This window comes from Mustelus asterias, chromosome 5 (genome assembly GCF_964213995.1).
Source record: "Mustelus asterias chromosome 5, sMusAst1.hap1.1, whole genome shotgun sequence".
Classification (NCBI taxonomy): Eukaryota; Metazoa; Chordata; class Chondrichthyes; order Carcharhiniformes; family Triakidae; genus Mustelus; species Mustelus asterias.
The window spans coordinates 33,867,286-33,889,967 of NC_135805.1; the positions used below are offsets into that span (position 1 = coordinate 33,867,286).

At 46.9% G+C, this 22,682-nt stretch overlaps 1 protein-coding gene across 3 annotated transcripts; it reads right to left on the reverse strand.

Moving 5' to 3' along the window:
- Nucleotides 1–496: 496 nt before the first annotated feature.
- Nucleotides 497–20,008, reverse strand: mtres1 (mitochondrial transcription rescue factor 1). 3 transcript variants are annotated; one of them, XM_078212400.1, is made up of 5 exons: nt 19,863–20,008; nt 10,435–10,515; nt 8,883–9,323; nt 5,239–5,311; nt 497–2,071 (listed from the first exon to the last, which is right to left on the reverse strand). In XM_078212400.1, exons 3-5 carry the CDS (start codon nt 9,308–9,310, stop codon nt 1,892–1,894), a joined length of 681 nt encoding a protein of 226 aa, XP_078068526.1. In that variant the 5' UTR covers nt 9,311–9,323; nt 10,435–10,515; nt 19,863–20,008; the 3' UTR covers nt 497–1,891. The 3 variants fall into 3 exon arrangements, with proteins under 3 accessions (XP_078068526.1, XP_078068525.1, XP_078068524.1); XM_078212399.1 differs by having other exon boundaries at nt 8,883–9,315; nt 10,413–10,515; nt 19,863–19,966; XM_078212398.1 differs by having other exon boundaries at nt 10,413–10,515; nt 19,863–19,966.
- Nucleotides 20,009–22,682: the final 2,674 nt, after the last annotated feature.

The window sequence follows — 22,682 nt, forward strand, 5'->3', positions numbered from 1 at the left end:
CGATCGGTCTGGGTAGCTGGGTGGGTGGGTGGATAATGGGGAACAGTGATGTCTGTGGGGGCCATCGCGATCTGACACGGGCGCGCTTTTTCAAATTTTTTTTCTGACTGCGCATGCGCAGTTCAGAACTCCGATCGTTTCGGGCACGATAAGCCCCGCCCACAGCGCGAATGGGACCCGCGATTGTTTTTTCAGGCTGAGTGCGGATGGGAGCACCTGAAAGCAGATTTCCAAGTCGGATCTGAATTGCGCCCAGATTCAGCACTTAGAATGAAAATGGTAAAATCAGGCCCTAAGTGACAGTGTTGTGGTCCAGAACATTCGGCACCCAGGACTCTCCACATAGCACATTGCTGATCTTGTGTGGACAGTCAGAGAGCTCCTGAGTGACTGGGCCTGGCTTCTCACCCGCAGGAGACGCACCCTCGAGAGAAATTGCCCCTCCGTCCAAGTCCCAGTGGTGGATGCTGTCAGCAGGTCAAAAAGTTCAGCGGAGTTCAGGTGAACAGCTGACAGAAGCAGCAACTTTAATGATCTCGAAATGACTGCTGCTGAGTTACTGGACAGGTGCTTACCTCCAACTGTCATTCTCCTCCAATATTCCACTGTCACTTCAGTGAAGGCATTCACCAACTCAAAATAAATGTATTAAAGTTACAGCCAAAGGAACATGTTCATCTGCTGCTTTCACAAACAATAGCTAATGGGTTAAAGAGTTTTCTAGATGTGGATAACCAAGAACAGTAATAATACTACTTGGTATAGTGAGGATCTGTCGGGATTTAACTGCCACTGTAGCCGAATCCATCAGTTTATCACCTGAAAGGGCAACTTTGTAAATACACTCAAAGCTTTTCAACCATTGTTGTACATCAACAGATATGAGAGGTTATGAAGAGAGATACAAGAGGTGAGGGCTCTTCTTCACTAGAGTGGATTATAGAATTCCTACAGTGCAGGAAGAGGCCATTTGGCCCATTGAGGCTGTACCAACTCTCCAAAAAAGCATCGTACCCAGGCCCACCACCGCGCCCCCCCCCCCCAACCCTATCCCCGTAACCCCGCACATTTAGCATGGCCAATCCATCTAATTTACACATCTTTGGATATTAAGGAGCAATTTATCACGGCCAATCCACCTAACCTGCACATCTTTGGAGTTTGGGAGGAAACCGGAGCACCCGGAGGAAACCCATGCTGACACGGGCAGGACGTGCAAACTCCACACAGACAGTGATCCGAGGCTGGAACTGGACCCGGGTCCCTGGCGCTGTGAGGCAGCAGTGCTAACCACTGTGCTGCACTACTTGCACAGTTAATCGAAAGACCTGCAGCTCCTGTTCACACACAAAGCACAATCGTCACCCAAACCCAACTGGCTGCGTATCTCAAGCAAATTCATTTCAGGATCCCTGTTCTCATTTAGTCTTGCCCCTTGTTATCGGAGTAACCTTCTCCATCATATTGTCCAACCCTGACCCTCCTCCAAGCCCCAGTCTCCTTATTCCTGCTTCTTCCCCATTCCCTCCCCGCCACTACACGAGGCAGATTTTTGAAGCATTATTCCCTTGGTTGCTTGAACACATTTGGAAACATCCTTGACTCTCTTCAAAAAGCCTTTCTAAAACCTCTCTTAGCTCCCTCCCACCGCTCCAAGTTCCCTCACTTGCCCCGAGTGCTGTTGATGTATCTCCCTGGAAAACAATTGGGAATGGTCCTCACGTTACCAAAGTTACATCAATGCAAACTGTTGTGAATGTATGTTGTCATGGAGAAAAGCAGGAAAAGGAGAGCGTCGGCCACATGAATTCCTGTTGCGTCGTAAACTCTCTGCATCACATCTCGCAGATACACGGCTGCCCTCAGTGTTCCTCCTGGTGGGAGCAGAGACTTATTTAAACACCTCCTCCCTGGACAACCGGAGATGTTTCCAGCACCTCAAAGTCACTCTGTATTTATCCGTATTCGTCATTTCCTCATCAATCTTTCTCACTATAATCCTCATGACGGTGACAGTTTCATCTTCCTTATCCTCCCCAGTAAGGAAATCCAGGACATCACCCTCTTTCACCTGCAAACACAAAAAGAAAACAAATATTGGTTCAGACCTTAAGTCAGTTAAAGTTTATTTATTAGTGTCACAAGTAGGCTTACATTAACACTGCAATGAAGTTACTGTGAAAATGCCCCAGTCGCCACACTCCGGCGCCTGTTCCGGTACACGGAGGGAGAATTTAGCATGGCCAATGCACGTAACCAGCATGTCTTCCAGACTGTGGGAGAAAACCGGAGCACCCGGAGGAAACACACGCAGACACAGGGAGAACGTGCAGACTCCGCACAGACAGTAACCCAAGCCGGGAATCGAACTTGGGTCCCTGGAGTTGTGAGGTAGCAGTGCTAACCACTGTGACACCGTATTGCCATTATAAATGACAGGGACCCATTACCCACAACCAAAATGCAAAAGGGCAGGATTGAGGATCTGTCCTGGACTCTCGCAATTTTGGCAGAAGATTAGCAGATTTCCCAAACATCGATGTAAACACCAGTATAGATCCTACTTCCCTGGGACATCTGCTGAATTTACTGTAGGAGATTTGGATATTAATTCTACCCATGCTTCTTTCAATCCCATTTAAGTTGATTCCTTGAATATGACACATTAAACGAAGCGAAGAGGAGGTTTGATAGAGATGTTCAAAATCATGACAGGCTGGACAGAGTAAATAGGGAGACACTGTTTCCACTCGTACAAGAAGCAAGAGCAAGGGGGCACAGATTTAAGGTGATTTGCAAAAGAAGCAAATGTGATGCAAGAAATAACTTCTTCACACTGGGTCTGGAATGCACTGTGTGGAAGTGTGGTGGAGGCAGATTCAGTCAAGGTATTCAAGAGAGCATTAGGTGATTACTTGAATAGGAACAAAGTGCCGGGGTACGGGAAAGGCAGGGGAATGGCACCAAGCCATGATACTCGTTTGGAAAGCCAGTGCAGACACAATGGGCCAAATGGCCTCCTTCTGCGCAGTAACAGCCGTGTGTGTGAAACAACATTCTTGGGGAGGGGGTCAACATTGACCAGAAGCTTAATTGGACAAGTCTGTGGCTGCAAGAGTCGGTTAAAGGCTGAGAATTCTGCAGCGAGTGACTCAGGGACGTAATGGAATATTTCCCGCTCGTCTGGATGAGTGCAACTCCAACAACATGCAAGAAGCCACCCCACCCAGGACAAGGCAGTCCATCCACCAACTTAAACCATCACTCCCTCCACCAGTGGTGCACTGTGGCAGCAGTGTGCATCATCTACAAGATGCACTGCAGCAACTCACCAAGGCACCTTAGACAGGACATTCCAAACCCGCCACCTCTACTGCGTCCACTGACAAGGGCATCAAGCGCATGGGAACAGTACAACCTGCAAGTTCCCCTCCAAGTCACGCACTATCTTGACTTGGAACTACATCACTGGTCCTTTACTGTTGCTGCATCAAACTTCTGCAAGTCCCTCCATTGAGCTCAGGTCCTGGAGTGGGACTTGAACCTACAATCGTGACTCAGAGGTGAAAGTGCTACCAACTGAGCCCCAGACGACATCTCGCATCGTAATCTTTACTCTCTTTGGAAGTTAACATATTGGATAGACACAGTAAGAAGTCTCACAACACCAGGTTAAAGTCCAGCGAGTTTATTTGGTAGCATGAGCTTTCAGAGCACTGCTGCTTTATCAAGCGAGTATCATATTGGACAGCGACCTTGGGTCGGTCCTGATGAAGCCACAGCACTTCTATAGATGCTGACTGAGCTGTGTTGCATTTTAAGGATTTTGCTGATTTTACCTCAGATTTTCCACAGCTCTGTTTTGTTCCCTTTCTGTGTTTTTTTTTGATTTGATTTATTATTGTCACATGTATTCACATACAGTGAAAAGTATTGTTTCTTGCGCGCTATACAAAGCATACCGTTCATAGAGAAGGAAAGGAGAGAGTGCAGAATGTAGTGTTACAGTCATAGCTAGGGTGTGGAGAAAGATCAACTTAATGCAAGGTAGGTTCATTCTCTATCTGTGAATAACCGACCAAACAGAACGCTTGTCTTGGCTTTCCAGAACGAATGTTTAAAATTTTTATTTATCAGTGTCACAAGTAGGCTTACATTAACACCGCAATGAAGTTACTGTGAAAATCCCCTAGTCGCCACACTCGGGCGCCTGTTCGGGTAACACTGAGGGAGTATTTAACATGGCCAATGCACCTAACCAGCATGTCTTTCAGACTGTGGGAGGAAACCGGAGCACCCGGAGGAAACCCACGCAGACACGGGCAGGATGTGCACAGACTAGTGACTCAGGCCGGGAATCAAACCCAGGTCCCTGGCGCTGTCAGGCAGCAGTGCCAACCACTGTGTTAAACATCTCTTATCTTTATTACCACAGCAAACTGTAGGGACCCAGCATTAAGTTAGGTTCTGCTGCAAAGAGGAACGAGGAGAGGGGCTTCTCGAAATCTCTCGCAACCTCCTGTGCCCAGTGGGCGAGAGGAAAGGTGATTCTGAAAAGTGTTCCCTTCCCAGCGTACAATTGTGGCAGCAAAGTGTCAGCAGCTGGGACTGCTCAGCGAGAGCTGCAGGGTAATCTTATCACTGGGCAGATGGTTTCAATCCCTGCCTAGGTTAATGATGATACTACCCACCCACCAGGCCCAGAACCAGGGATTAGGCAAATGTTTCAATCTCCTGCTTTGGGCTCACGCGAATCTCTTCTATTATTCAGTGACATTTTCGTTTAAACGGGAACAGCTCGGTAGGATTACAACATCAGATCCTCTATTATCCGCCCTAAAAAGATTCCCCCTCCCGAGTGAATATTCAAATTTCCCAGTTAATTGGGAGTCCCCACCTCCAGCTGGGTCCCTGACTCAGAGTTTACCCCCGAGTGTAGGTAAAAGAACATTCTGAATCCTCAAACTAATCTGACTCCAATACTGCAGTCCATCAATCCCCGGTGCTCTGGTTTTTCAGTAATGAAGGGCTGTGGAGTATTTCAGTGTAAAACCCAGCCAACATCAGCCATTCATTCGGGGTGGGTGTGAAGGATTGTCAGTTTTGTTTAACAAGGGAGGCAGATTTTGCAAAGGATGAAGATCACTCTTCTCCCATCGACTAACTTTACGCAGACAGCTTTTAGATTGCACAATGCGTGCATTCGAAATAAATGGAGTTGAAAATATAAAAACGCACCACTTTACTTTTCTTCAATAACTTTTCTCCGTTCAGTCTCAGTTTGTTGCTGTAGAAGGAATCTTCCACTTTACTGCAAGGAAAAGCACAAGTCGGCATTAGAGCGTACTGGCTGGTGTAACATTTAGCAATAGCTGCAGGACCCACAGCTTCTAATCAAAGCCCAGCTCGTGGCGGTCGCGAGTGACATGAAAGCAGATCTAAAACCAATTTCGAAAGAACACAATATCACTTTAGCAGGTACAAGCTAATCTCACCATATGGATTTGGGAGGTGAAAGGGTTAATAATCATAAAAATCACAGTAGGAAGTCTCACAACACCAGGTTAAAGTCCAACAGGTGTACTTGGAATCATGAGCTTTCGGAACGTTGCCCCTTCATCAGGTGAGTCTTTCACCTGGTGTTGTGAGACTTCTTACTGTGCCCACCCCAGTCCAACGCTGCATCCCCACATCATAAAAATCACCAGCTGCAAGCTGTATCTCAGTCACACAGGGAAAGCTATGATTAAAGTAGACCCAGATAAAGAGTCAAGGACCATTTAATTGAACGATGTGTAGCTGCAGCTTATGTTTGCCCATTAGAACAAGGAACAATGGAAAGGGAGGTTGATATATCATTGCCCAGAGATAGAGCCATCATTGCTTTATGATATAATTAGGAAAACATGCACAAGTTATAGTTGGGCACTATACCTTTATGTATGCATGATGTAACCTTAATCAATAGCTGAGAGGATAGAGGTAACTCCTATATTTTGATTGGTATATGCTAATTACTTGTAATCGAATTTGAAACTATAATTGCTTGTGTATTTCGGAATTCTGCACTCGGACTGGTCTTAAAGATTTGATGTGGAGATGCCGGCGTTGGACTGGGGTAAACACAGTAAGAAGTTTAACAACACCAGGTTAAAGTCCAACAGGTTTATTTGGTAGCAAAAGCCAAAAGCTTGTGTGGCTTTTGCTACCAAATAAACCTGTTGGACTTTAACCTGGTGTTGTTAAACTTCTTACTTAAAGATTTGGTCAGGGTTCTGTAGCTGCAATAATAAATCATCTTAAATCACACTGTATCTTTGTCTAGCTACTTGAGGGGAACAATAGTTTTAACTACAACAAGAAAAACGTCGTGACAGCCCTATAACAGGAGGTCATAGACACAGTGTCAATGGGGAATGTTACTGTAGGGACGGCAGCGAACTAACAGTTGTAAGGTAGCAGTGACCTACATTGTCTGATCAGCTGATGCCTTAGCTATCAACTGAAACACACCAGAATACCTTTCCCTGCCTCTCCATTCCTCATAAGCCAAGTTATCCCAGGGAAAGGGAATCAAGTCCACCCAGTCCATTGAAAATCAACAGGAGGGAAGGGGAATACAGTGTCGAGTAGTGGCCATAGCCAGCCAGGCTGGCAATGGCAACAGCAACAAAGCGGGACCCACCTTGGTTGGGAAATGGTGTTTGGGTGATCTAAAGATGAGGAGGAGGGAGAAAGTAAAGGTGTAAGGGGAGGGTTAGGTCACTGTCTGTGTGAAGTTTGCATTTTCTCCCTGTGTCTGTGTGGGTTTCCTCCGAGTGCTCCAGTTTCCTCCCACAGTCTGAAAGACGTGCTGGTTAGGTGCATTGACCTAAACAGGCGCCGGAGTGTGGCGACTAGAGGAATTTCACAGTAGCTTCATTGCAGTCTTAATGTAAGCCTTACTTGTGACACTAATGATTACTTTGTTGAAATAGCCACAGAAATGCTAGCAACATTTGAGGTTAATGATTTCAACATCACCTGTATTTTAGACAGACTAACAATTCAAACAGATAACTCCCCAGGGCTAGAGACTACCCACTGGGAATGCCGTGTGAGTCTCGGGATAAAATGCTGACAGTCATCACGAGGGAGTAAAGCAGTCTAGAAAATTGACCAAACACACCCATGTAAATTCAGATCTATTAGGTTGCCTGTTACCGATAAACTAAGTTGAGGATTACCATACGGGAAAATAATCCACCAAGTGGCAGCCCAACTTGGTTTCAAACGTCGAAGATCCCAACTCCTGAATGTTTCTGACAAAGGGATACCCCAGCTGCCCAGTGGCAGTCCCTGTGTCCATGTAACTGGATATCCAGAGGTTTTTAATATAGTTCTATGTGAAAGGCTGCTACACCAACCTCAGGTAGCGGATATCCTGGGCTAAACAGTATCCTTGTAGTTACGGTGACAGCTCCACAACCTGCAGGTTCATCGAATCATACAGAGCAGAAGGAGGCCATTCAGCCCATCAAGTCTGCCCATCAAGTGATGACCACAATCCCACCCAAGCCCTATCCCCATAAACCCATGCATTTACCCTAGCTAGTCCCCCTGACGCTAAAGGGTAATTTAGCATGGCCAATCCACCTAACCCGCACATCTTGAGACTGTGGGAGGAAACCGGAGCACACAGAGGAAACCCAGACAGACATGGGGAGAATGTGCAAACTCCACACAGACAGTGACCCAAACCGGGAATTGAACCCAGGTCCTTGGCGCTGTGAGGCAGCAGTGCTAACCACTGTACTACCGTGCCACTTGGTAGATTATTTTCCCACATGGTTGGGACTGCACATCCCACAGCGGAGAAACGGAACTCAATATATTTTAAAAATCGCATCAGAAAGCTGCTGAATTGATGGAAAAACACAACTGGTTCACTTAACAGCCTTCCTGGAAGAGAACCTTGGCCCAGCCTATACGTGACTCCAGACCACTCTATATAGTTAACGCCTATTACATTCAGGATAAATAGGGATGGGCAATAAATACTTCCTTGCTAATATCACACACATCTCACAAAAGAGTTTAAATAAAGGATTCAACACTGTTGCAAGGCAAATAATGCAGAAGGAGCTTCATGGGATTCAACATGTTTAAACAATTGTGTGGCCTACAAATGGTCATTTGGTCATATAGAACTTGAGTATTGCTGAAAAAAGACTATGTGTTGAAGTTTTTCATCTTGCACTCAGCAGGACAATCACAAGAATACCAATGGCAGGGGAAACATCAACTTTATAGTGCATAAAAAGAGGGTGCTGATTGGTTGGCCAGTGGACTCTGATTGGTGTAGGCATTGCCATGGAGAATGCACCAGTTGATGGTGACTGACAGTTAACTGCCAAGCATTGTTTGAAATTTAAACCAGACAGCTTAATTCGCAGTGTGGCACATTTGCCTGTACTGAAAGCTACATATATTAATGCAAAGGGTCGTGTTCTGTGCAGACTGAAAGAAAATGTATGGATATTGCACCTGTTTCAGCTTAACAAAATAAGTGAAGCCATTCACTGGATTGTTCTAGAGGGTCATGCCTTGACCGGCAAGAAGCTGCCTGGTTGAACAATTGAGACCAAAATGTTGTCTGATTTCAAGATGAAATTAGGTATAGCTCTTGGAGCTAAAGGGATCAGGATATTGAATTTGATAATCAGCCATGGTCATAATGAATGGTGGAGCAGGCTCAAAGGGCTGAATGGCCTACTCCTGCTTTTAGTTTCTATCAGTGTGTCAGATCTGATTGGCATGTACCTGCTGCTGAAATACAATAAAAGCGTCGACATTCTTGCGCCTTCCGAGTGCTTTCAACAGTTCAAAGACAAGACACTTACTTCCTCGCCATATCCAGGCCCGCTTTCATGATGAGGTCAAATCGAAAAGATGGCACGACTTTCTCAAGGTCTCGGTAAGCTTTGGGCTGGGTGTCCTCCTCTTCCTCTTCCGACTGGTCCTCGTAGTCACTTTTCTCAGCATCATCTTCTTCGTCCGACTCCTCTTGAAGCATTTGCTTTCTCCCCTTTTTTGAAGTTTTGCTGCTCTTGTGTCTCTCAAACGTAAGCAGACCCCCCACCCACAGTGCAGGCTGCTCACAGAGCTGTTTGGATCTCTGCTCAGCATTGTTTAGCTTCAGGTAGAAATTCCCACAGCTTGCCCTCACGCTCCGCGCTCCACACAGCTCGGGTGACGCACACTTCCTCCAGAGGATCCTGCAGGTGCTGAAACTCTTCAGGGCACGGACTGGAGAGATCCAGCTGTTCATGCTGCCTGAAAAACTAACACAGCGCTAAAATCAGGACGTGTGCCACTATCATAGAATCCCTACAGTGCAGAAAGAGGTCATTTGGCCCATCGAGTCTGTACCGATAACAATCCCACCTAGGCCCTATTCCTGTAACTCCACCTATTTACCCTAGCTAGTCCCCCTTACACTAAGGGGCAATTTAGCATGGCCAATCCACCTAACCCGCACATCTCTAGACAGGGAGGAAATCGGAGCACCCGGAGGAAACCCAGGCAGACACGGGGAGACTCCACACAGACAGTGACCTGAGGCCGGAATTGAACCTGGGTCTCTGGCGCTGTGAGGCAGCAGTGCTGACCACTGTGCCACCGTGCCTGTCACTGTCGGGAGATACCATCTTTCACATGAGATGTTAAAACCAAAACACCATCTGCCTGCTCGGGTGAATGTTTTTTGGGGACTTATTTCGGAGAAGAGCAGGGGAGTTATCCCCGGTGTCCTGCCGAATATTTATCCCTCCATCAACATCACTAAAGAGAATATCTAGCCTTTGTCACTTTGCTGCTTGTGGGAGTTAGCTAAGAGCAAATTGAAAAATTAGTAGACCTCAAGATATTCAAGTTACTAGACCCTAATGGTTTACATCGGCGGCTACTGAAAGAAGTCTAGAGTTTACTTATTAGTGTCACAGGTAGGCTTACATTAACACAGCAATGCAGTTACTGTGAAAATCCCCCAGTCGCCACACTCCGGCGCCTGTTTGGGTACTCTGAGGGAGAATTTAGCATGGCCATTGCACCTAACCAGCACGTCTTTCGGACTGTGGGAGGAAACCGGAGCACCCGGAGGAAACCCATGCAGACACAGGGAGAATGTGCAGACTCCGCACAGACAGTGACCCAAAGTGGGAATTGAACTGGCGCTGTGAGGCAGCAGGACTAACCCACTGTACCACCCCGGTGAAAGAGGCATTTGAGGCCCGTGAACTTATGGCACAGATTGCTTTATAGATATTTTCCACACAGGATTTGATAGGGAGCAGAAGGAATTTATGTGGCTCTGTTGATGGTACAATCGCAAAACATTGAGATTCAAACAAGCGACTGTTAAAAAAAGTTACCGTGTCAGTCGATTTGACTCACTCTTGCTTCTGTTGCTCCAGCTGCTCGGGACATGGGACGGCAGGAGACAGGTACGGCTGGATTATCGAATCAATTCCTCAACTGTAGAATATAAAATTTCACCCATTTACAAAAAATAAGAATCTCACGCTTCCAATTTCTCGTCCTCCATCTAAACACGACCACCAGCTTGCCTTTCCACAAGTATCAGAGTGATGGGATGTTACCATAGCAACGACATACTGAGTGGATCTGAGAGAAGTGCCTGGCTTTTCAGATGTTGTGACTGAGCCAAGGCTGTTGGCATCATGGTGCTAACTCCCTCTTAAAACATGCCCTGCTGACAAATGAACGCCCCCCCCCCCCCCCCCCGCAATGGGAGTCTCACTCGCTGCAGCTCTGACTGTTCCTGGATGAAGCCTCCCTGCTCTACACTGGCCAAGCAGTGCTACACTGCCACACACAGGAAACAGGCAGAACACAGGCAGGAGGGGATAGGAAGGCTATGCTTGCACTGGAGGGGGTGCAGAGGAGATTCACCAGGATGCTGCCTGGGATGGAACATTTAAGTTATGAAGAGAGCTTGCGTAGGCTTGGGTTGTTTTTCGTTGGAGCAGAGAAGACCGAGGGGCGACCTGTTCGAGGTGTACAAGATTATGAGGGACATGGACAGAGTGGATAAGGAGCAGCTGTTCCCCTTAGTTGAAGGGTCAGTCACGAGGGGACATAGGTTCAAGGTGAGGGGCAGGAGGTTCAGGGAGGATGTGAGGAAAAACGTTTTTACTCAGAGGGTGGTGACAATCTGGAATGGGCAGCACTACGGCACAGTGGTTAGCACTGCTGCCTCACAGCGCCAGGGACCCAGGTTCAATTTCAGCCTTGGGTGGCTGTGTGGAGTTTGGACGTTCTGCCCGTGTCTGCGTGGGTTTCCTCCGGGTGCTCTGGTTTCCTCCCACAGGCCGAAGATATGCAGGTTAGATTGACTGGCCATGCTACAACTGCCTCTCAGTGTCAGGGAGATTAGCAGGGTAAATACCTGGGGTTACAGGACTAGGGCTTGTGGGGGGGGGTATCATTGTCGGTGCAGCTCGAAGGGCCAAATGGCCTCCTTTCTTCACTGTAAGGATTCTATGATTCTGTGGAATGCGTTGCCTGGGAGGATGGTAGAGGTGGGTTGCCTCACATCCTTTAAGAAGTACTTGGATGAGCACTTGGTATATCATAACATTCAGGGCTATGGGTCAAGTGCTGGTAGATGGGATTAGGTGGGAGGTCAGGTGCTTCTCACATGTCGGTGCAGACTCGATGGGCCGAGGTGCCTCTTCTGCACTGTATGATTCTATAAAACATGAGCAACCTAAGACTACTTTAAAAAGGCAGCTCATCATGGCGGTGGCACAGAAGGAACATCTATTTATTAGAAAATAATATTAGACAACACCAAACATTTGCACTAATATCCAGGTTTGACCCTTTCACCATAGCTAATTGAGGAACGATACGATGTGTGCAAAGGACAATAACAGAGGTACAATACACTCACTCAAATCGAGACCCACTAAAGGAGGTTAGATAACGTCATGAAACGTGAGCACAAACGCAGAGCTGTTTCATATGTTACCTGAACTCCAAGTGCAGATTACAGGCGTAAAAATTGCTTCCATCTGTCCATTTATAAAATAATATTTACTGTGGGGTTCAAGGCGAGGCATTTTCCTGCTTTGAATCTATCTGCTGCTTGCTAGGGTTCTGATGATTGATGGTGGTTATGCTATTTGGTTTAGTGACAATGTTATAATTGAACGATAATTTAGACCCTCTTTCTCGGATTCACATTGCTCTTTCGGAATACTGAACTGTTGCAATTTGCACCGCAGCCTCGTTAATTCAACTGATAGAGGAAAGTTTGCAGAACAATATTCAGTCGCTGCATTTACAGCATGCGAGGATAAAATACCAACGGCAAACCATGGACCGAAAGATGGCTAACTGCCAGGAGGTCAGTACTGTCTTATCTAGACAGCCATATGAACGGAGTGGGAATGGAGGGATACAAAAGAATGGTCTAGTTTGGACCAGGGAGCGGTGCGGGCTTGGAGGGCCGAAGGGCCTGTTCCTGTGCTGTATTGTTCTTTGTTCTTTGAATCTGGGGAGTAAAAGTGAGGAAGAGTTGGAATAAGAACAGAAAATGCTAGAAACCTCACTGTCCAAGGCCTCAAACACTCCTTCCAGGTGAAGAAGCGATGTATTTGTATTTTTTTTTCTATTTAGTATACGGTAATCACTTGTCTGAATGTGGTCTTCTCTACATTGGGCAGGTGAAACACACGTTCGCTAACTGTTTCAGGGCACACCCATGTTCAGTCACAAGCAGGGTCCCACGTTTCTGTGGCCTGCCGCTCTAATTCTCCACCTTAGTCTCATGCTGATGTCTCCTGGCCTCAGCTTCCAATGAAGCTCAACGTAACCACAAAGAACAGCACCTTTCATAGACATAGGATCCCTAAAGCGCAGAAGGAAGCTTTTCGGCCCATTAAGTCTGTACTGACTCTCCGATTAGGCACTTTCCAGGCTTAACATTGAGTTCCACAATCATAGAACCCCTATAGTACAGAAGGAGGCCATTCGGCCCATCGAGCCCGCACCGTTAACAAACAATCTCACCCAGGCCCTATCCCTGCAACCCCACACATCCACCCTGCTAATCCCCCTGACACTAATGAGCAATTTAGGATGGCCAATCAACCTAACCTGCACATCTTTGGACAATGGGCGGAAATCGGAGCACCCGGAGGAAACCCACACAGACATGGGGAGAACATGCAAACTGCGCACAGACAGTCATCTGAGGCCGGAACTGAACCCCCAGGCCCCTGGTGTTGTGAGGTGGCAGTGCTAACCACTGTGCCGTAACCTCTGCCGCCATTTTATTTCCTTGCTCTTTGCAGGTTTTGCTTTCATAGTTGGGCAGCAGCTGTCCAAGGTTCTGCCATTCAGACTAACTCAAGATGCATTTTTTTCCCCCTTTCCCTGTCCCATTACAATTCCTTTTCGCCATGCCCCACTAATTCTTTCATCAATTAATCTCTCCTGCCCTCCATCCGATCATAGACCCTCCCTTATGTTCTTTTTCCACCTCCCTCCCCCTTTTCTCTTGTTTAAAACCACTTGCTAAAATATCTAACTTTTCCCAGTTCTGAGGAAAGGTCATCAACCCGAAACATTAACTCTGGTTTCCCTCCCCACAGATGCCGCCCGACTGCTAGGTATTTTGCAGCATTTTCTGATCTCCAGTGTCCACAATGTTTTGCTTTTGTGTTATTCAGGAAAGGTTAGACCAGCAATGACATTTGGCTCTTGGGATGTTGACATCGCTCATGAGGAACATTCATTGAAAGGCCTTAATGGCTATTCCTGCATAATGTAAGACAGGGCAGCACAATGGCACAGTGGTTAGCACTGCTGCCTCACAACTCCAGGGACCCGGGTTCGATTCTGGCTTTGGGCCACTGTCTGTGTGGAGTTTGCACGTTCTCCCCGTGTCTGCGTGGGTTTCCTCTGGGTGCTCCAGTTTCCTCCCACATTCCAAAGATGTGCAGGTTAGATGGATTGGCCATGGTAAATTGCCCCTTAGTGTCCCAAGATGTGTACATTAGGGGGATTAGTGGGGTAAATATGTGGGGTCTACTCTGTCGGAAAGTCGGTGCAGACTCGATGGACCAAATGGCCTCCTGCAGCACTGTAGGAATTCTATGAGAATTATGTGTGTCTACGGGAGGGGGAGGTTGGTATTTACGTGCTGTAAAAGAATAAATAAAATGCTTCACTGGCTGTTAAGATGCTTTGGAAACTATCATTGTTTTAAAAGTTGCTGTATAAATGCAAGACAGAGTGAGACTGCGGATAGTTGGGAACCTGTCTCGGGGGCAGGGAATTCAGATGGTGTTCGTAAAGCAGAAGGGGAAATGAATAGGGTTGGGAAGCATTTTCTGATCTGGGCCAGTGTGATCTCCTGGACTCGTTTCGATCGCCTCAGGGGGTCGGAGAGGAATTTCCCAGATTTTTTTTCCCCATATTGGCCCTGGGGTTTTCACTCTGGGTTTTCGCCTCTCCCTGGAGATCACATGGTCTGGAATGGGGGGGTGGGGGTGAGTTAATAGGTTGTGATGAACAAAGCATCGTAGCTGTGAGGGACAGCTCGGTGGATAGGATATTAGGATGTAGATAGGCTGGAAAATTGGGCGGGGATCCTGGATTCAGGATTCAATCCTGGACCGGGGAGCGGCGCGGGCTTGGAGGGCCGAAGGGCCTGTTCCTGTGCTGTATTGTTCTTTGTTCATTCTTTTTTGATTATAAAGATTGGCAGGTGGTGGTGAAGCTGTGAAGATATTTAAACAAGAGATTGGGAATATTTCAGTGGGAGGTGTTGGATGAGCAGAACCCAAGGTAGGTCAGTGAGGACAGCGTGACAGGCAAACAGGACTTGGCTCAGGGCAAGATATGGATTTCGATGAACTGAAGTTCATGAAGAAGAGTGTGGGAGACGAATCAGAGGAGTATAGTGATGAGGTGTCGAGAGAGGTCAAAGCCGCAGGCCTATGTTTTTAAACAGCGGAGGGGGCTGAGGTGGGCAGTGTTACAGGTGGTGGAAAGGAGGTGCTGCCTCATTAAACAGCATCACAGAATGGACAAGAGGAGCTTCCTACTATAAACTCCTGAGGCAGGGAGAAATGTGCAACCACTGACAGATACATTGGGTGCTGGTGGTTAACTCTGCTCGTTCACTCTGAATCAGGCTGGTCCTCACCGTGTACTGCTAAAAAGCTGCAATACAGAGATCCCTGCTTTAGGGAGAAACTAAGCAGAAATGAATCCTGGATGTCAAATTTTTAAAAATTATTTTTATTCATTTGTGGGACATGGGTGCCGCTGGCTGGCCAGCATTTATTGCCCATCCCTAGTTGCCCTTGTGAAGGTGGTGGTGGTGAGTTGCCTTCTTGAATCGCTGCAGTCCATGTTCTGTGGGCTGTCCCACCATGCTGTTAGGGAGGGAATTCCAGGATTTTGATCCACTGACTGCGAAGGAATGGCGATGTATTTCCAAGTCAGGATGGTGAGTAGCTTGGAGGGGAACTTGCAGGTGGTGGTCTGCCCATTTATCTGCTGCTCTTGTCCTTCTAGATGGAAGTGGTCGTGGGTTTGGAAGGTGCTGTCTAAGGATCTTTGGTGAATTGCTGCAGTGCATCTTATAGATAGTACACACTGCTGCTACTGAGCGTCGGTGGTGAAGTGATTGAATGTTTGTAGATGTGGTGCCAATCAAGCGGGCTGCTTTGTCCTGAATGGTGTCGAGCTTCTTGAGTGTTGTTGGAGCTGCACCCATCTAGGCAAGTGGGGAGTATTCCATCACACTCCTGACTTGTGCCTTGTAGATGGTGGATAGGCTTTGGGGAGTCAGGAGGTGAGTTACTCGTTGCAGTATTCCTAGCCTCTGACCTGCTCTTGTAGCCAGTGTGTTTATGTGGTAGTTGAGTTTCTGGTCAATGGTAGCCCCAAGGATGGGGGATTCAGTGAGGGTAACACCATTGAATGTTAAGGGGCGGTGGTTAGAGTGGTAAATCAGTTTGTACTTTTAGAAGTTGAAATATTCCATATTATGTTTGGGGCTTATATCTGGTGGTTCCATTAACAGGGGAGACTAGGACGCGGGGGCACAGCCTTAGAATAAAAGGGAGTCACTTTAGAACAGAGATGAGGAGAAATTTTTTCAGCCAGAGAGTGGTGGGTCTGTGGAATTCATTGCCACAGAGGGCTGTGGAGGCCGAGACGTTGAGCGTCTTCAAGACAGAAATTGATAAATTCTTGATTTCTCGAGGAATTAAGGGCTATGGGGAGAGAGCGGGTAAATGGAGTTGAAATCAACCATGATTGAATGGTGGAGTGGACTCGATGGGCCGAATGGCCTTACTTCCGCTCCTATGTCTTATGGTCTTATGGCTAGTAGGAGGAGAATTGAGATTGTTGATACAATGCATGCTACCACACAATTTCAATATTTTCTGGTGCATATAACTTAATGTGAAACAATTTGGCTTTAATCTCTAAGTGAATTACTGATAATAGTGGTGTAGCTTAATCTAGCTCTTTGTCACAGTAACTCCCAAACCCTCCACTGTGAAGAAGAGCAAAGTCTTTGCAATGGATAAGGCATGGGGTCAGGTGTTCATCTCAAGCTGAAATGGGGCATGAGGTTATGACAATTGGGGTCTGGCTGAGGCAGAGCTCAATGAGGGAGCTGATGGAGGAGGACGGGGGCACCAAGAGTGCGGTGCAGATTGACTTGGGAATATCAACTGCGGGGGGGGGGGGTGGAGATTGACCTGGGAATTGGGCGGGGGTTCTGTCAAAGATCACTGACCTGCATACATTCTACATTTTAGTTGAGAGTGGGAAGTGCAGGGGCACAGGCTAACATCGTTCAGTTTTCTCTCGAGATTCAAGGAAGTCTAGATTCCAAAGGACCGGCGGAATGCAAACATTTCATCTGTTCAAAAAAGATTGTCAGGATAAACGCAACAATTACAGACCAGTCAGTACAATGTATGTGGATGCCTCTGGAAATAATTATTTGGGGTAGAATTAATCCCATGGGAAAACGTGGGTTGATTAGGAAGAGCCAGCATAGATTTTGAAAGGGGAAATTGTGTTTAATTAACTTAGAGTTTTTTTGAGGAGGTAACAGAAAGGGTCGATAAGCGTAATGCTGCTAATGTGGTGTACATGGACCTTCAGAAAGCATTCAATACAGTGCCACACAACAGACTTGTGAGAAAAGTTATAGTGCATGCAATAAAAGGGACAATAGCAACATGGATACAAAATTGGCTGAATAATAGGAAGCAGAGGGCAATGGTCAATGGATATTTTTCGGGCTGGAGTGGTGCTCCCAGGGGTTGGTATTGGGACCCTTGCTGTTCCTGATATATTAATGATCTAGATCTTTGACAGTTTCAAAGTTTGCAGATGACACAAAACTTGTAAGTATAGTAAACTGTGAAGAGGACAGTATGGAATATCAGATGGACATAGTCAGGTTGGCTGAGTGGGTGGACAGATGGCAGATGAGGTTCAATGCGGAGAAGTGTGAGGTGATGCATTTTGGTAGGAAGAACATGGAGATGCAATATGAAAAAGGATACAATTCTTGATGGGGTGCAGGAGTGTAGGGAGCTGGGTGTATATGTGCATGGATTATTGAAAGTGGCAGGACAGGTTTAGAGAGCAGTTAGTAAAGCATACAGTATTCTGGGTTTGATTAATTGGGGCATAGAAGAGCAAGGAGGTTATGCTGAACTTCTGGGCACCACACTATAGGAAGGATGTGAACACATTGGAGAGAGCGCAGAAGAGGTTTACAAGAATGGTTTCAGGGATAAGAAACTTCTGTCGAGGATACATTAGAGGGGTTAGGACTATTCTCCCTGAAGAGGTTAGAACTGTTCTCCGGGGAGAGGTCAGGACTGTTCTCCGGGGAGAGGTCAGGACTGTTCTCCCTGGAGAGGTTAGGACTGTTCTCCCTGGAGAGGTTAGGACTGTTCTCCCTGGAGAGGTTAGGACTGTTCTCCCTGAAGAGGTCAGGACTGTCCTCCCTGGAGAGGTCAGGACTGTCCTCCCTGGAGAGGTCAGGACTGTCCTCCCTGGAGAGGTCAGGACTGTCCTCCCTGGAGAGGTCAGGACTGTTCTCCCTGGAGAGGTCAGGACTGTTCTCCCTGGAGAGGTCAGGACTGTCCTCCCTGGAGAGGTCAGGACTGTTCTCCCTGGAGAGGTTAGGACTGTTCTCCCTGGAGAGAAGGCGGCTAAGAGGAGATTTGTTAGAGGCATCCAAAATCATGAAGGGGCTGGACAGAGTAGATGGGGAGAAATGGTTCCCCCCTTGTAAAAGGATTGAAAACAAGAGGGCAGAGATTTAAAAGTGATTTGCAAAAGAAGCAAATGTGATGTGCAAAAAGACTTTTTCATGCAACGAGCGGTTGGGGTCTGGAATGCACTGCCTGGAAGTGTGTTGGAAGCAGATTCAATCAGGGCATTCAAGAGGCCATGAGATGATTATCTGAATAGAAACAACATGTCAGGAGTATGGGGAAAAGGCAGGGGAATGACACTAAGCCATAACGCTGGTTTACAAAGCTGCTGCAGACGCGACAGGCTGAATGGCCTCTTTCTGCACTGTAAAAAGTGTGTGATTCTGAAACATTAACCGTACCTTCCTCTCTGCATAGATAAGGCATTATTTACCTGATGAGTGTGAACGGTATTTTTATTTTTGCTTTTACGGCAAAATCTGAAATGCCCTAACTAAAACGTTTAGAAGGAGAATACTGTGCTGTCAGCACCAGAACTGCAGTGGTTCAAAGAGACCCATCACCACCTCAGGGGTCACCATGGATAGAGAATGAAAAACACTTTTTCCGGCATCATCCACATCTTGCAGACAAGTGAGCTTTTCAATAAAATCCAACCCGAGAGGATTTTAACAAAAGAACAAAGAACAGTACAGCACAGGAACAGGCCCTTCGGCCCTCCAAGCCTGCACCGATCATGATATCTGCCTAAACTCAAACTGTATCCACTTATGGAGTCCGTATCCTTCCATTCCCATCCTATTCATGCATTTGTCTAGTTGCCCCTTAAATGCCTCTATCGTACCTGCTCCCACCACCTCCCCGGGCAGTGCGTTTCCAGACAGTCACCACCCTCTGTGTAAAAATCTTGCCTCGCACACCTTCTCTAAACTTTTCCCCATGCACCTTAAACCTATGTCCCCAAGCGCTTGACTTTTCTACCCTAGGAAAGAGCATCTGACTATCCACTCTGTCCATGCCACTCATAATCTTGTAAACCTCCGTCAGGTCACCCCTCAACCTCCGTCGTTCCAGTGAGAACAAACCAAGTTTCTCCAACCTCTCCTCGTAGCTAATACCCTCCAGACCAGGCAACATCCTGGTAAATCGCTTCTGTACCCGCTCCAAAGCATCCACATCCTTCTGGTAGTGTGTCACAGTAATTTCACTGCAGTGTTAATGTCAGCCTACTTATGACACTCATAAATAAACTTTAAACATTGCCCTCAGTCAACTGGACTGCAGAATGTGACATCCAGGGAGGGGGCTACTTATCCACAAAATTAAATAAATCCATCGAGCCAAGCACACAAGAACTGCCAGAGTAAAAGTGAAAGATTCTAGGGGAAACCTTAAAGATCCAGTTGCCCAGTGGCAGTGTGGATAACCAGCACCATGCCTTACACAGATACAATGCCAGGCAGGCAGAGGGGATGGGAAAGGAAGGGCCCCAGGTGCTTGCAGACAGTCCCTGGCGCCCAGCAAGGGTTGTCCTCGCTCAAAGATCAGGGTTAAACGTTGCACAGTAACTTTGCACAATAACCTTACTTGTTTACAAGATGCCAGATGCATCGCTCTCTCTCTCTCTGACTTTTCCCCTTGATCCTTTCACTTTACATCCACACAAAGAGCGCACGGCACCACAAAGTGAACAAGATGAGCTTCCTTCTCTTGAGCTTCTGAACCACCAGCTCCTCTACAGGGAGAAATGTGCAACTCCCAGTATTAAAATTCAGCTCTGCAGTTACACCGAGTGGGGCTACTGCCTTTAGAGTTAGTCTAATTGCAACCCCATCCCCTGCAATGCAGAGACCCCAAATTCAAGGAGAAATTTAGTTATGTACATATGGTAAATCAACTGGTAACTTTAAATGTGGGTGTTTTCTTATGTTCTGCTGGTGAAATTAGAATACTGGTCTTGTATACTCTAAAATGAAACACCAGTAAAATGGGAAATAAGAATACTGGTCTGAACTGATCTTTTCTTCCAGGTCGAGCTTATTTTTTGGGGTGGGTTGGGGCAAGTTGTGATTGTTGACACACTATATTTTTACATTTATTTTCCATATTTTACATTATTTTCTGATAGGGATATGGCACATAAGAAAGAATGGGCAGAATTTAATGGAGACCTGGTGGAGTGGGCATGGGGCTGGGAAAATTCCCAGCATTGGGAAAATTGGCCCCAGGTATCACAGCTTGGAATGACTCGTGCCCTGACCAAGACCACAAACTACAAAGGGTTGTGAACGTAGCTCAGTCCATTGCGCAAACCAGCCTCCCATCCATTGACTCTGTCTACACTTCCCGCTGCCTCGGCAAAGCAGCCAGCATAATTAAGGACCCCATGCACCCCAGACATTCTCTCTTCCACCTTCTTCCGTCGGGAAAAAGATACAAAAGCCTGAGATCACATACCAACTGACTCAAGAACAGCTTCTTCCCTACTGTCATCAGACTTTTGAATGGACCCATTATATATTAAGTTAATCTTTCTCAACACCCTATCTGTAACTGCAACACTATATTCTGCACCCTCTCCTTTCCTTCTCCCCTATGTACTCTATGAACGGCATGTTTTGACTGTATAGTGCGCAAGAAACAAAACTTTTCACTGTATCCCAATTCATGTGACAATAATAATTCAAATCAAAAGATAAGGGCCTGATGTGGTAAACCTGCTCACCGCCAGTGAAATGTCAATTAGGTTCATTAATTAATTAGGTTAATTAATTAATTGTCGCTGAGCCCACCACAATTTGGTGGCTCTCCCACTCCTTCCGAAAGCTGACTTCCAACCCTCGTTGTCTGGCATTCGGTATCAGGAAAAGGGGTGGAGGGTGCTCTGAGAGTGTTCCCTGCCCTTGCCCCTGATTCCCCTGCCCCCTCACCCCACGACCCCTGCCCCATGACCCCCGATCTGAAGCAATGTACAATAGAGCCAAGCGATCTCACAACCAACGAATCAGATCTAGGCTCTACAGTCCTGCCAAATCCAATCATGAATGGCGATGGACAATTAAACAGCTAATTGGAGGAGGACGCTCCACAAATACCATAAATATCTCCATTCTCAGTGATGGACAGTGCAAGGCTGAAGCATTTGCAGCCATCTTCAGCCAGAAGTGCGGACTGGATGATCCTCCTTGGCCTCCTCCTAAGATCTCCAGTATCACAGATACTAGCTTTCAGCCAATTCAATTCACTCCACCTTATTTTTTGGAAAACGGCTGAAGGCGCTGGATACTGCAAAGGCTATGGGCCCTGACAACATCTCAGCCATCGTGCCGAAGGCCTCTGTTCCAGAACTAGCCAGCCCTCTAACCAAGTTGTTTCCATGCAGCTACATGACAGGCATCTACCCAGCGATGTGGAAAATTTTCCAGTTATGTGCTGTCTAAAAAAAGCAGGATAAATCCAACCCGATCAGTGACAGCACCATCAGAAATGGAAAGTGTCGACAATGCTATCAAGCAGCACTGACTCAGCAATGCTCCCGCTCACTGAGGCTCAGTTTGGGTTCAGTCAGGGCCACTTAGCTCCTGACCTCATTACAGCCTTTGTCCAAACATAGACAAAAGAGCTGAAGGCCAGAGGTGAGGTGAGGGTGATTGCCATTGACATCAAAGCAGCATTTGAGTGCGGCATTAAGAAACCCTAGCAAAACCGAAGTCAGTTGGAATCAAGGGCAAAACTCTCCACTGGTTGGAGTCATACCTAGCATAAGGGAAGGTGGTTGTGGTGGTTGGAGGTCTATTATCCCAGTTCCAGGACAAACTGCAGGAGTTCCTCAGGGTAGTGTCCTAGGCCCAACCATCTTCAGCTGCTTCCCTCCATCATAAGATCAGAAGTGAGGATGTTCGCTGGTGACTGCACAATGTTCAGGATCATTCATGGTTCCTCAGAAACTGAAGCGGTCCATGTTCATATGCAGCACATTATCTAGACTTGAGCTGATAAGTGGCAAGTTCACACCACATACGTGCCAGACAATGACCATCTCCAACAAGAGAGGATCTAACCATTGCTCCTTGACATTCAATGGCATTACCATTGTGGAATCCCCCACTATCAACACGTTAATGGTTGCCATTGACCAGAAACTGAACTGGACCAGCCATATAAATCCTGTGGCTACAAGAGCAGGTCAGAGACTAGGCATCCTGTGATGAGTAACTGACCTTCCCAAAGCCTGTCCACCATCTACCAGACACAAGTCAGGAGTGTGATGGAATGTTCCCCACTTGCCTGGATGGGTGCAGCTCCAACAACACTCAACAAGCTCGACACCATCCAGGACAAAGCAGCCCGACGTGATTGACACCTCATCCACCACCTTAAACATTCACTGTATTAACCACCAATGTA

Coding starts and splice junctions, on each gene's coding strand:
- mtres1 (XM_078212400.1), bottom strand. CDS start 9,310: ATGAACAGCTGGATCTCTCCAGTCCGTGCCCTGAAGAGTTTCAGCACC. Junction 5,312..8,882: donor GGCCTGGATATGGCGAGGAA/GTAAGTGTCTTG, acceptor TTTTCCTTGCAG/TAAAGTGGAAGATTCCTTCT. Junction 2,072..5,238: donor TATTGAAGAAAAGTAAAGTG/GTGCGTTTTTAT, acceptor TTGTGTTTGCAG/GTGAAAGAGGGTGATGTCCT.